General features: G+C 34.0%; 1 protein-coding gene across 1 annotated transcript in view; it reads left to right on the top strand.

Moving 5' to 3' along the window:
- LOC106460172 (phosphate carrier protein, mitochondrial-like) overlaps positions 1 to 804 on the top strand; it is a 17,439-nt gene extending 16,635 nt beyond the window's left edge. Inside the window, exon 8 of the mRNA XM_013919859.2 lies at positions 360 to 804. Within this exon, the coding sequence (XP_013775313.1) occupies positions 360 to 523 (164 nt within the window). The 3' untranslated portion in view covers positions 524 to 804. The remainder of the gene's footprint in view (positions 1 to 359) is intronic.
- The last annotated feature ends 14,503 nt before the right edge of the window (positions 805 to 15,307 follow it).

Genomic DNA, 15,307 nt, shown 5'->3' on the forward strand with positions numbered 1-15,307 from the left:
GTGTGTGTGTGTGTGTGTGTGTGTGTGTGTATATATATATATATATATATATATATATATATATATACACTAAATGTTCTATTTACTTCTAATGTGAGACTTATTTTGCTGGTATTGAATACTGACCTACGGGATTAAATTTTTTGCAGTTACTGCATTTATTTTATCATTAGGAAGTCTGTCTTTCAGTAGATTTAGTTTATTTTAGGAAGTTTTTTTTGTGTAAAATGTTTAATGGTGTGTATGAAAATACTATATATTAGGCTTAAAAATTTGTTTCAAGTTATTGAGTCTGAATAATGCATTTATCGAATTGACATTATCATTATATGGTGCTATTATATTATTTATGTTCACAGGCCTCTGGAAGGGATTACTCCCCCGTATTATCATGATTGGTACTCTGACGGCCCTTCAGTGGTTTATTTATGACGGTGTCAAGGTTTGGCTCCGACTTCCTCGCCCACCTCCACCTGAAATGCCAGAGAGTTTGAAATTGAAGCTGCTGGAGAAGCAGCAGTAAAGAGAATGGGAGTAGGATATGTAAATTTATTCTACGTTAGTCTTTCTGCAATTTTTCAACTTGAAATTTATTTACACAAGATTCATTTGGTTTGAAATACGTAGATTTTGGTTCATAAATTTTAAAACACCTGATGATGAAAGCCATGAATATCCAGACAGTTTATGTTACTGTAGCCGATGGGTGTAGATATGTTGGATATGTCTTCTTTGTAAAGAATGTAGAAAATGTGCAGAGAAAAGTAGACTGAATCAATAAACAGTTCTGTTTTAAAACGTGTATATCTTCAGCTTAAACTCTTTTTTTAAAGCATGTAAAATAAGTGAAAAAAAAGTAAAGATGTTGTTACCTTAAACAGGATTATGGGGCCTTAAGTGGTAAAGAGTTAATGGAAAGAAAACCATTTTTAATGAGTAGAATTCTGTCTGTAGACTTTAATGATCCCACACTGTTGAAATAATGTTCATATAAAGCCAACTTAAGAAAAACAATCATTATCCTCAAGAATTCTTAGGCTTTACTTGGTGTGAATCTTCTTTAAAAGTCTGTTAGAGGCAGTTTCAGATTTGGTTGATTATTTGGTGCATGGAACATTCATTTCAGTTAATTTAATTAACATCCAACATGATTTCTGTATGAGAAATATATATATATATATTACACATTATCAAATTATTTTAATTTGTTTTTATTTATCATCAATCTTGCATAAGAAAACGTATTTTGCAATAGATTTGCTTCAGAAGTGAGGCTCGAAGAAACTTGTTTATAGAGTATTAATATTAAAGATATAGAGCTTCAGCTTCTATTTCTACTGCTACATTTGAGCTATTTAGTACAGAATTGAAACATAACATCATTAGAACATTACCTTGCTAAAATACTTGTCTCCATCTTTAATCACAAATACAACATTAAGAAAGAAACAAATCTGGAAGAAAGTTAGAGAATATGAAGAAGATAAAAGGGGCACAAGAGAGGTATAATAAGAAAGAACAATTAAGAGTGAATTGAAGACAAGATCCAAAATTATCGGAGATGTACAAGTGCAAAAGTCATCAACAGAGTAAGAAAGGGCAACAGAAAATATGTCTATGGAGTGTAGAAATATTATAAAATCATCGATGTAGAATAGAACAGTTACAGAACAAAACATCTAGAAAGTAAATATTCAAATACAAGGATTAAACCAGCCACCTCTTCATCCATCTATGAATTCCATCATCAAACACTTTTAAACATGAACACAGAAAGTCTATCTGTTATTACTACTGCTATGCTACCTATGATTAAAAGACCTTTGGACTACCAGAACCATAGCATTACCTGATCAATTCATAGAATTTAACGAGCTAATACAACAAACAGATGGACTGTGATGGAAAGGTACCATAGGAAGCATATCAGGCTCAGTTTGAAATTGTCTAAATTGAATGGTTGAAATATTAAACAACAAGTTATTAATTTTGTTTTTCATTTAAAAGGACCAAATTTAATAAATTAAACAACCCTCTAACTGAGAGCCATAACAACTAATCAAGCATTGACCTTATTCAACAAGTTTCTAAAGCAAAGTTACTTTTCAGTTTACGGGATTGGTTGACTATATTAATAGTCTTGTTTGAGAATTCTTTAAAAATTTTATTTAAAATACAGTTTTTGGGAACTTCGGGAAACGTGTCAGTGTAAATTACTTGTACCTGATGATGACAAAACCTTGTCGAAACGTTGTACATTTGCTGTTATGTTAAACTTATATTAAAGTTTTTCTCCATTACCCATTCAAGCCGTCTCCAGCCATTATTAGTCTCAAAGTGGGTTCCTCGTCATCGAAAATAGTCGTGATGTTGCCCAGGTTCGTAAATTTCCGGAAAAAAAAAAGTACTTTCAACACAGTCTTGGTTCATGACAGTGTATTACCCCCCTTTTTTTTCAGATACTAAAACATATTTTTCAAATTGTTAACTAATATTAAAATACCATTCTAAAAAGGAAGTCTTGCATTTCTTTCAACAATATGCACATTTTCCACCATTTGATGTGCGTCATTTAATATTTCATTGCTTGGTGAATACCATATGCACTTTGGGCAGGTTTCTTATTATAATTTTTCCCTCTGGTATTCATTACATTAAGAATTTTCAACCAGCTCGAAAACAATTTTCATACGTACTATAGGGAAGAGATTAGTGACCGTTCTGTCCCTACCCATAACAGCAAGATGCCTACCATTGGCTCAGCGGAAAGTCTGAAGGCTTATAACGCTAAAAAAAAAAACGGGTTTCGATACCCGTGGTGGGCACAGCACAGATAGCCCACTGTGTAGCTTTGTGGTTAGCAACAACAAAAAAGCTTCCAAGATATTTCGTGTTGTAATTTAAGTTCTCTTCGGTGCTATTTTTAAATATAAATAATCAGTTTCATTATATAACTATGCCACAAGATAGAATCATTCCCCAAAAAAAGTAATTTCTTAGCAGCTTAATCGCACGAGGAACGTCAGGGAAAATAAAGACCAACTTTTGGTTCGATGAATTAGCGAAGCTGGGTTTTTCTAGTGACTTAAAGCTCATTTAGAATATCCTCAATTTTTCCAGCTAAATCACATACAATAACTATAAGATGAAAAGTCTCTTCTTAATCTCATCGAACAAGTGGTTTAACCCAAGGTATTATCAAACTTGAAGTAGACTGATTGCTTCCACTTCATAGTCAGACTTCTCGTCATCCATAATCGAGGTGTTGTTCATTAGGTCCATACATCTTGTCTTTACTTGGATCATATACAACATGTGAATCAACTTGTCATCAAAATCAGAGAGTGAAGTATTTTCCTTCTCATAAAAAGAAATGATTGTGTAATGAATCCTGGTGCTCAAGTAATATTTGTAGCCCTTTTTTTAAATTTTTTTTTTGTACTTAAAGAAGTCCGTGCGTAACCTCTGAAACGAACCATCCTGAAGGCTTTCTTCGAAACTGCTCGGAGGCTTAAAGCAACAAACTAGATCTTTTATTCCCTAAACAACCTATTTATTTATGTAAAGAATTTTCTGTATATGAGCTGGTGTTAAAATCCCACATCAAATTAAGATATTTTCTATTTGTTCCAGACTTTGCTTCGGTTGTTGATTCTCTTTTATCAAAGCACGAAGTTTTGCCCGGTGGCGGAATTTCCTTTTCTACTACATGATAGAAAATGTTTGTTTTAAGCCTAACACGTAATCTCAAAACACCAGAGCAATTTGTACACTCGTAAGGTTCTTTTGTAATACTTCTCACATTTACGTCTTCGATTTGCAATTGCTGATGTCATCGACTAGGGCTAAGCCGATTGTCACCAGTGACGTTATTACTCCAAAAGGAAGAGAAACCTCTCTCCACCAGTGGTTTGGGCTTACGTCATTACGTAGCCTTGGACCACACACAAAAACATTAATTCTCTGACGAAGGTCTGGAAGAGCTCACACGTTAATTAGACAGTTGTTATCTCAGGATTGAAAAAGTAAATCAAACGACAGAAGGTTTTTAAACTGAAACTTAAATTGTGATATTGCCAGGAACTCTAGACAAAAGCTTTTAGTTAGAGAACTCTTTACTTAGGATGAAGTAAATCACAGAACAGAAGATTTTTCAACTGAAACTTAAAAGGACATAATTCAAGAAACTGCCTCAGAAGGACGACAGGAGAAGGAAACTTGTACAGGTGTGGAAGGCATGATATTACGTCCTAAGATTGTGATGAATAAATCATTGACATCAAACGAAAGAGAAGATATTTTAAGGATGAAGATAGTCCAATTGTCTCATTAGAAATAAGGAATGTATTGTTTAAATAAATTAGTTCACGAGTCAGTGGATTTATTGGTGGGAAGCTTTGCAGTATGTTGGTCGACACTGGTTCTATAGTTACAATTGGTTCGACCTGATCTAGTAATGAATGGTGGGAAAATACCTCCAGAGATGAAGATAAAAGATGGATTGATGCAAATATAGTAAGTGAACGTAACAAGAAGAAAGTTGGAATTCACTGTCGCCATGGGAAACTTCTATACATGTCATGATGTATGGGATAACTGACATCGAGGAAGAGTTCTTAGTGGGAATTGACTTCATAAAGAGACCTGGATGTGAGATTGCATCAGTTTCAAATAGCTTTACAGCTTATGACCGAGAAAGAAACCCCTTGTACACTATTCAACAATTAAACTACCTGAGGTTGGTCTTCTAGTGACAACAAAGGTGGATGCATTGAGTAAAGAAACAGCAAACCTAGAGTGTAACATAGCAGAATCCGAAGAATCCAAATCAAAGGCCATCCATTGTAAGTATCTTTACAAGCACATCGGCAGAAGAACAACCAATTGCTTAGCTTCAGTGGACGGCCTGACATGTCCTGGTGGTTAGGGCATCATAATGTGACGGTCAATCCCACTATTCATTGGTAAAAGAGTTGGCAGTTGGTGGTGATGACTAGCTGCCTTCCCCCTAGTTTATTACTGAGAAATTAGGGGCAGCTAGCGCAGATAGCCCTCGTGAAGCTTGTTGCGAAATTCAAAACAAACCAAAATTTCAACTAAGATTTCACGCGAAGCAAGTCAATCTGCTGAAGAGCTTGTGGTTCCTGTTGAAATTACTTCCAGAGTATCACCAAGGGTGAAACCACTAGTGGATTTCCTCGACCACCTACCTAACGAGAACTTACCTAGTGACAAGACTGCAAATAACATTAAAGGACCAGAGGTTTTGCCATATTTCTACCATGAACTACGAAAAGAAAGCCACAAACAGTTTAGAAGCAGTAATTAACGAATACAGATTTTGTTTTGTTAATTAGAATTTTAATTGTATTTTGTTTATGATTTATTTAGTGATTGTAATGTATATTTGTGAATAGTAATTTTTGTTAATTGTAAATAGTGACTTTATTACTAATTATGTAAGTGTAATTTTAATATATTATTGTTTTATTTGTGTATTAGGATTGTTCATGAGACTTTACAATCCAGGGAAGGGCCAGTGCTACGTGTTTTGCCGCACTGTATAAACACTTACTGTGCCGACCACCCCCGCCCCTAGCGGATATTCCGTGAATCATTTATAGAAAGCAGCAGTGTTTAGTTCTATGCTTTACCGCAGAATACCGATTCTGACTGACAGGGAATTTTTCGCACGGTCAGGGAGCAGCTAGTGACCAGAACCAATTTTCTAACATTAATTTTTGTTGCTCCCAAGAACATGCCGCCTTGTACAAATGCACGTGCTGCTCCCCCGATCGCGCCGTCCCTGCTTATAGGCTATGTTTTTAATAATTAATTTAGATGTTTTGCATTGTTTGCTTGAAGGAATTTTGGCTTGATATAATGATGTCGTATGACGGTTAGAAATCTCCTGAGTGACTAGATTTGACGCGATGTTTATAGTTTTTGTAACAATTGGGGGAAAACAAATGGATATGAGTCAATTACAGTGTTGTTGATCGACGAATGTGTTAATCAGCCAGTTTTGAGTTTGTGGGGCAGATACGAGAGAATATTCAACACGTGACTGTTTATTTTTGTTTGTGAGTTAGGCCTATCGCTCAGTAACTTGTAGAACTTATGGTAGAAGAAATAAGATGCTTTCCTTTTCTTTAATTGGGCCGGACTTTGCCTTATTTAACTAATCAGTTAACCATAAAGAATCCACTACACGATAGAAACTGTTACAATATCAATCGAAACGTCCTTTAAATAAAAAGAATACAACTTATTTATGTTCGATCAATAGAATTCCACCACAATCATCCAAAATAAACAAACAAAAGAGATTCAAACATTATTAACTTTTCGTTCTTATTATCTACAGAATTATCGGAACCATATCATTGGGAAATTTTTTAAGTAACGCCTGAGGCAGTGAAACTTAGCGGCTTGAGCGATTACAACGTAAAGTGATCGACGAGTATTTTATAAACATTTTTGGCAAATACATAAAATATTTTGATACGTGTTTTTAAATGGGATATTTTAGTATTTGGGTAAAGTGAGGGTAATTCTGCAATATATTGCATGTGCTTTCGAAACATAAAAAAAAAATGGATTAAGCCTAGTGTTGTATATAATTTATTATTGTAGATAAGTGATATTTATAATTTTTTTTATACAAAGTGTTTTTGAGAATTGAGAAACAACATGCACATTTAAATAATGTTCTAATTTAACACCCTGTTCATGTAAAAAAAGGTAAACCAGGTTCCATCTTACCTAAATACCGAGAGAAATACCACATGAATAGAAAAGAAGAAGAAGAAAAAAAAGTGCGTGGTAGATGTAATAAAACAATATTTAACACATATGGCTGAGGTGTAAAACAAAAACAACAAGAAATTCAATGAATTTTGTAATTGCATTAGCAACTGGAAAATAATGTTTATATGTACTTTATAGTTTTGATACGTGTAGAGATAAAAATACAGCACTAGCCAGATGGCGTTTTTTCGGTTGTTTTAAAAGAATATAGTTATAACAAAGCATTACTTCTAGTCATAACGTTGTAGCACGAAATAGAATTGCACCATGATTCGAATACTGCACAACTTCCTCAGAACTTTGTTCGTATAAATGTTAACAAACATATGCGGATAAAGAGGGTAGTCAATGTTCATTTGGTTACATTTTTAATAAATATATGTAATACAAGTGAGATAAAGCAACATTTGATTTAAATATATATATATACAAAGCCCTTTCGATCTTGTCATTCTTTTTAATACATTTTTTTGTGTAAAAATATATCCTATTACTTCCGCCTTCAGTACATATCTTTATGTTAATTAGGAGATGCATTAAATCCTTTTTTAAACCTTTATTGGGCCCCCCAGTGGCACAGCGATATGTCTGCGGACTTACAACTCTAGAAACCGGGTTTCGATACTCGTGGTGGACACAGCACAGATAGCCCACTGTGTAACTTTGTGCATAACTACAAACAAACCTTTATTGGAACTTTTTTTTCTTAGAAATATATATATTTTTCTTTTCATTCAAAAAGTTGTTTTTACTTGAGACTTGAAGATTGTTTTGTTATCCTTCTTATAAAGTAAACATCTCTTGAGATAATTTGAACTTAGGAGCTTTTAATATGCAAGATTTTAGGATAATATTAACTTTTGTTAAGTATGAATAAGAATTATCAGCCTTTGTAAATAAAGTTTTTATGATTAAGAGAAGTACGTGGACCCGAAGAAGAAATTATTAAATGGACAGTATTTTCAAAATACATTGTTATTTTTCACTAATAACAACACTTGCTTACACATGACTTTATAAATGTGATTGAAATAAATCACTAAACGTTTTAAAAGGTAATTTAAAAGTGTAGGTTAGATGAACATTACCACGATTGTTATAAAGTCATATAACCTATATTAAACTTGTAACAAAAGTCATGGACATATCATTAATTTCCTCTAAAAAATGATATCAAAATATTATCTGACATCACCATAAAAGCACAAAGGCTATATACACTTTACCGCCAAAACTACCTCGATTCGTATGCAGTCATAGAGGAAGGTTGTTGTGTCCGTTGCCCGAACCTCCTTATAACAAGCCTTAACAGGTGGTACGACATAATCATAGCTGAACTGTTCACCAACCTGCCTACAGATCCATATTCCAATATCACTTTAAACTGGATGAGGTAGCTCTTGTGAATATACAAAATTCACGACCAGTTCTGACAAGCTTAACGCAAAGTAAACCAGTGCTGAGGATTCTTCAGGTGATTTACGGTTTAGATAAACCAATCTTTATTAAGTACAGTACTTACATCTGCGAGTTGTGTAAACCTTGCAAATGGTGCCTATTCATAAGCAGTGATACTGATTAAAGCCATTGGGAAGTTATTGTAACATTATATACATACATAAAGGATGATTCAAAAATCCTGATGTTTCACTTGCTTGAGAAGTACTTGTAGAATATAGAAAATCTGCTGACATAGTGTCTAGGTGTATTGTAGGCCATTTGTTACCTAAAATGATGTCATCATATAAAGATTAAATTAAACATGCATAAACTTAAATAATTTAATAACTCGTTCTGTATTAAAGCGAAATATTTTCAATTTAAAAATTATGTAAATTAATGCGAAACCCATAAACCTAGGAAAATATTGTTGTGCACCACGACTTTTGTATTAACACATTCTTCCTCAGTCTGATAGTTCAGAGACAGCATTTGATTGAGCTTAACTTGACCTTCTTATCAGGACATTACGTCAGGTAACAAATTACCCCAACCTGTCTAAACATCTTATATCAGTTTAATTTTCTATATCTCACGCTTACTTTAGAACAACAGGGAAATATAAGACTTTTGACTAATATATATGCGGATATCTGTGTGTGTGTGTGTACATGTTATACACACACAAAAGAAATGAGACCAAAATTCCGAATTATATTCCCATTACCAATCCCTTAATATTTAGATACAACGTATATTTCTATTTAGTCACCATTAACCTGTTTAATTGGTGTTTCCCTACGCTTATAGTACTGAAATCCTTTGCAAAAAATGCTGGGTAGGCCATTTCACATATCTGTATCTCTAACAAGAATGTTAAAATCGTAGTTCAGAAGAAGAAATTTTATACATTACGTGTGTCAACAACGGTATTTTAGGCCCAATAAATACATAATGACAAAGTATTTTTAGCATAAAAAATATGCCTCCTGGATCTTATGATCCGAAATACTTTGATAATATATTTATCAGATATTTGTAAAATTTAAGGAAAATCGTGTTCTCAGTCCTAAAATGTTCATGACTTGGACACTATGAATGAAGGCCGACATATTATCGCTGTTTCATAATGATGTAATCGTATTTTCTTTGATATTGTTGCAAGCTATGATTTTAATATTTTAATTTAAACGTTTTATATTGTTTTCTAGAGGGAGTTTTACATAATGCAATGACGATTTGTGATACGAAATGTCTAGATTTAACGTGACGTCTCGAATTTTTTGGAGACTTGAAAAAATATAAAAATATTAGTTAGTTGCCCTCTTACAGTGTTCTGTATGACTACCAAGTTAGGAAAAGCTGTGCATTTTTATATATTATGCGGTAGATACAAAAAGAAATATAAAGAGTAAGTGACTGTTAAGTTGTATTTATGAGATATGCCTATCGCTTGGTTATTGTTAGTTCATGAAACCGTGCAAGATATAAAAACCTTCAGTTGAAGAAATAAAATGTTTTGCTTTTCGTTAAGTGAACTGGACTTTGCAGTATTGTTATTGAATAATTAAAGATAATCCAACCAATGATAGAAACAATACTTATGTAAAGAGTGGGATTATTTTTGCTTGGTCTTTGATGGCAAAGCTACTGAGGATATCTACCACTGTACTTAATTTTTACCTACAGACCACAGGAAATGCACACAGATGACGGCACCCCCTGCCAATTCTTGGGCTACTTTTTACCGACAAATATTGGTGTTGTTCATAACATCCCCACGAATGTAAAAGTGAGCATTTGCTGCCCCAGACCTCGATCCCATGATGAAAAAAGAAGATGGATTGATGTGAAAAGCAAGTGAATAGTTGGAAGTCATCTTCACTATAGGAAGCTCTCATACTCCACATGATCTGTTGGCAACTTACATTGAAGACGAATACATATTAGGAATAGGCTTCATGTGGAAACATGGAATGTCCAGTGACTACAAGGAGGGTTATAGGAATAAATACAAATCTAGCAAAATCAAACATTCGTACAAGGAGGGGTTATAGGAATAAATACAAAGCTAGCAAAATCAAACATTCCAGTTTGTCCTGAGTGATTATTGGTTGAAAAATATTTTGTGTATTTGAAGAAAGGATTTTATTATTAAAGTCGCGAACACAACAAAACATAAAATTCGAGTCATTTCTAGATGGAATATTGCAAGATGTGAAGCTGTACATATAGTTATTCTACATCGACGAACGTCAGAAATAGCCACCTTTGAGACAAAATTCAGGAAGTCCAAAGTCAAATTCTAATATAAAGACAGCTTACCACCTCACCTACAAGACCTGTATGGCCTGAGATGTGGAGGTTTTACAGCTGATCAATGTCGTAGTTTACATTACTTGCTCATGAAGTACCAAGATATCTTCTCAAGTGGACCTTATGACTTAGGCTGGACGAATAAAATGTTTCATAAGATTGATACTGGAGATGCAGCTTCAATACATCAGTTAGCCAGGTGAGTCACAGTTACAAAACAAGCCAAGACTTTCAAATAATCAAAAGCCATGAAAGAACAAGGAGTAATCGAACTGAGTACTCGTCCTTGGGTGTTATCTAGTGTACTTCAGAATAAGAATAAGAATGGATATACAAGTTTTTGCATGGACTATTGGAAGGTGAATGAAGCCATAAAGAAGGATTCCAACCAACTGCAAAGGACTGAATACGCTTGAGGTAATGTATCTGGATCAAAATTGTTTCAACGTTAGACTTGAAGAGCGAATATTGTCAAATACAAATTGAAGAAGCAAGTAGAGAAAAAACAGCCTTTACTATAGGAATTGGGTTGTGAAATTTGTTATGTTACTATTTTGATTATGTAATTCACTTGCAAAATTTCAATGACAAATGGAGTATGTTATTTCTAGACTACCTTGAAATATCATACTCGTACTTGGATGACATGAACACACATTGGATAACCTTTGATGATGCTGGTGATTGGCTGAGGAAAGATAACTAAACTGAATCTCAAGAAGTGAGAATTGTTCTATCAAAAGTGAGTTTCTTGGGGTGCATAGTCGGTGGATAGGAAGTGTCTACAGATCCTTTCAGAATTGTCAACACCACAGAACTTGTGTGATGTTAGAGAATTTTTTGGACTGTGCTCTTACTATCATCATTTGCTAAAAAAATAATCTCTGATATAGCTTGTCCTGTACACAAATTACTTGAAAAATTAAATAAGTTTTGTTGGACTGCTCATTTTGAATTAGCATGTCTAACTCTTGGAGATCCGATCATATTAGATACAGATACCATTCATGATGTTAAAAAAATACGTAGGTTTAAGAAATCAATTTAAAAGAAAAATACAATACCCTATAATCTGAGCGCTTTTGAAAGATGGACATAATCTCCATAACATTCCAACAGCTGAATTCTTAGGTGTTATAAAACAGAGGTGAGAATAAAAGAATACTTTTATTGGATTGAGTGCTGGAAATGTGTAGGTAATTAATGTATATCATTTGAACTATGTTGTGAGCAAAAAAGTCCACCAAAAAAACATGGGCAACTACAACAGACAACAGTATTGAATAGGATCATCATTTGGGAGATTTGCTGTTGATATAATTGGTCCTCTACCACAAAGTAATAGTGGGAATAAATATATCATAATGGTTCACCAAATGACCAGAAGCATATGCTATTCCTAACCAGGAAACAGAAACTCTAGCAAGGAAGCATGTGCATGAATCTGTTTCAAGATTTAGGGGCTTGTAGAACTTCAATTAAATCAAAACGAAACTTTGAATCAGCCTTGTTTGTGGAATATCAAATTCTTAAAATCATAAAAAGTTCAGGACAGTAGTTTTTCATCCATTTTTCCGACGGGATGATGAAGAGATTGAATCATACACTTTTAAATCAGTTATCCATATATATATATATATAATCAGTCAGCAGAGTCTCATACAGTCTTATAAAGAAGGATTAAGTAACACTGTTAATCCCGAGAAAGATAGCGATAAAATGAAAAACTGCTACGATATATACTGACAAAATTGGATTTCATTGTGGTGACATGATATGGTTGTACAATCCTCATCACAAAAGAAGATGAACTCGGAAATTAAGTAGGTGTTGGGAAGGATCTTATGCTCTAATCAAAAGAATCAAATATGTGGTTTATTGAAGAGTGCGCAAGCGCCCTCTGTGTAAGGCTGACATGGACGCCAGTATTAAAGCAATACAAAAGTCATCTGGATTTTCTACTTTATAGGCCATCAGAAGCTAGATATGAAGAGCTACCTGGCTTAGTCGCTCTACCTCCAGTGTATATGCCGTTTTTCAGCTATCCAGAACGTCCCAAGGTCGAAAACTGGCAAATAGCCAAAACTGAGATATATTTTCGTTCATCATCATCTTTCTTCAACGGGACTAACACATCTAGATCTACTAGTAACTATACTTTTTTCATCATTTGATAGACCAAAACAGTCTTCACGATCTTTGACTACCTATTTATATTATTATTCTATGCAAAATTTAAAAAAAGGAATGAAATCATAATTCTAGTATAAATAATGTTATTACCCCTTAAAGGTAGCTTTTTTACAAAAATATGGTGTTCCTTTAAAAAGCTTAACTACAGGGTGAAACGGGAATTACCAGCCAATGATAGATGAACATTAGATGATTGTGAGATGTGTAATAATCAATGCTTTGTACGTCATACAATCAGTGTCTTCAGGGAGCCAACCCCTAGATTGTGTATATGTATGAAGAGAAGGAGTAAAAAAACAACAACATCAATACACATACAGGTCACTAGAAGGTAGATATGAAGAGGTATCTGACATATTCGCTCTATCTCCGTGTATATTCCGCTTTTCAGCTATCCAGAACGTCCCAAAGTCGAAAACAGACGAATAACCAAAACCGAGGTTTCTTATTTTCGTTCATCATCATCATCTTTCTTTAACAGGCCTAGCACCTATCTAGTTCTAGTAGTAAATATAATTTTATCATCATTTGATAGAGCAAAACAGTCTTCACGATATTTGACTACCTTTGCAAAATTGATAAAGCTTTAGAATACAATCTATAAACTAGCAACCCACGTACGCCATCTTATAAAAAAATTAAACATACAAGTATACGGACAAAAATTATCACTAAATAAAAAAGCTATGTAGGGCTGGCTACTGAACTTAAAAAGAAACCGAACAAGATAGGGATGGAAGTGAACATATCACATGATCGGCTAAGGATCACATAGTAGACTAAGCCGTCTCAACTTTACATGGAGAATAAAATCCCTACATTACTGGCTTTCTCTCTGGCAAAATAAATAGAACCAGAATTTCCAATCTTAAAATATTACTTTATTGTAAGATAGTCATAAAAGTAGTATTCTAAAGTTAACTAAAGAAAATGTATAATGATTGAAGCTGCGATTCTGTTCAAACACCAGGTTTTAGATAGACAAAGTGGGGAATACAGTAATGTAGGGGTTTTATTCTCCGTGTGAAGTCGAGATGGCTTAGTCTGCTATGTGATCATTAGCCGGATCAAGTGATATGTCTACTTCCGCCCCTATCTTATTTGGTTCCTTTTCTCAAGTTTAGAAGCCAGCCCTACATAGCTTTTTTGTTTAGCGATAAAGTTTGTTCCTAATATTTGTTTGTTTTAGAATCCCAAAGTATAGGCAATCCAAGCCAAAAGTCAACTGTAATAATCTTTGGAAGTATATAGATGACAGAACAGCCAACTGTTTAGTTTCAATTAAGACTTTGCCAGTGGTAAATAAACCTGCTGAAGAGTGATGTTCCTGTAAAGAAAGTTTCGGAGAATAATTTATTAGTCGAAATCAACATTCTGAAGAGCCCAAGATTTCTGTTGAGACCACTTCCAGAGTGTCATCAAAAACAGTGCCACAAGTGGATTCCCTTCACCATCTACTTGGAGAGAACTTCCTCAGTGACAAAACAATGAGTGATGTTAAAAGATAATAAGCTTGTACCATAAGCTATTAAAACAGTTAACACACCTAACTAATGATTTATTGATTGTAATGTATATTTATGAATATAAAATTTTGTTAATTGTGAAGAGTGGCTTTATTACTAATCGTTCATGTTTGAATTTGATATACTATTGTTTTGTTCGTTGGGATTGTTGGAGGGACTTCAGAATCCAGAGAGGGAGCAATGTTGTAGGTTATGTTTTTAATATTTCAATTCAGGCGTTTTGTTTGTCAGAGATAGTTTGGCAGGATGAAATGTTGGTGTGTAACATCTTAAAATTTCCTGAATGTCTAAATATGAGGTAGACGCTTCGAATTTTCTAGACTTAGAAAAAAAAAAATGTAAGTGACTTTTAAGTTCTATTTGTGAGTTAGGCCTATCGGTTAGTTTTGGTTAGTTCATGCAACCATGCAAGTTGTAAGACTTTGAGCTCAAGAAATAATTTACTTTTTTGTTAAAGAAAGTGGACATATTTTTAGTGAATATTAAAAAGAACTCGCTCAACGATAGAAACCATTACATTATGTAAAAGATAATTTTTTTTCTTATAGTTGTTAGATCATTTTATAATTGAAATGGGTTAATTTTGTTCAACCTGCAAAGAACAGTGGAAACAGCATTCATTATTTGCTTTTATAGGCTATGATTTTCATTCTAAGATCCTATGAATGAAAGTAAAGAAGAATACATAACAATACACCAACCGCACTATAACTGCTATATCCAGCGTTGGCAAGGCTTTTCGCCCCAAAGCAGGGCTCATCAGCCCAGTACGGATACGATAGACACTGTAGTAGCTTGATAAATCGGACTAAGTAAAAGTTCAATATTGATATAGAAACATACACGCTAGCCTGGCATTAAAAGTTCATAAGAAACTGAAATGATGATAAACAAACTGTTCTCTTATCCTGAGCCCGGCATGGCCAGGTGGTTAGGGCACGCGACTCGCTATCTGCGGGTCGCGGGTTCGAATCCCTGTCCCACCAAACATGCTTGCCCTTCCAGCCGTGGGGGCGTTATAA

Source organism: Limulus polyphemus, unplaced genomic scaffold, assembly GCF_000517525.1.
Source record: "Limulus polyphemus unplaced genomic scaffold, Limulus_polyphemus-2.1.2 Scaffold722, whole genome shotgun sequence".
Classification (NCBI taxonomy): domain Eukaryota; kingdom Metazoa; phylum Arthropoda; class Merostomata; order Xiphosura; family Limulidae; genus Limulus; species Limulus polyphemus.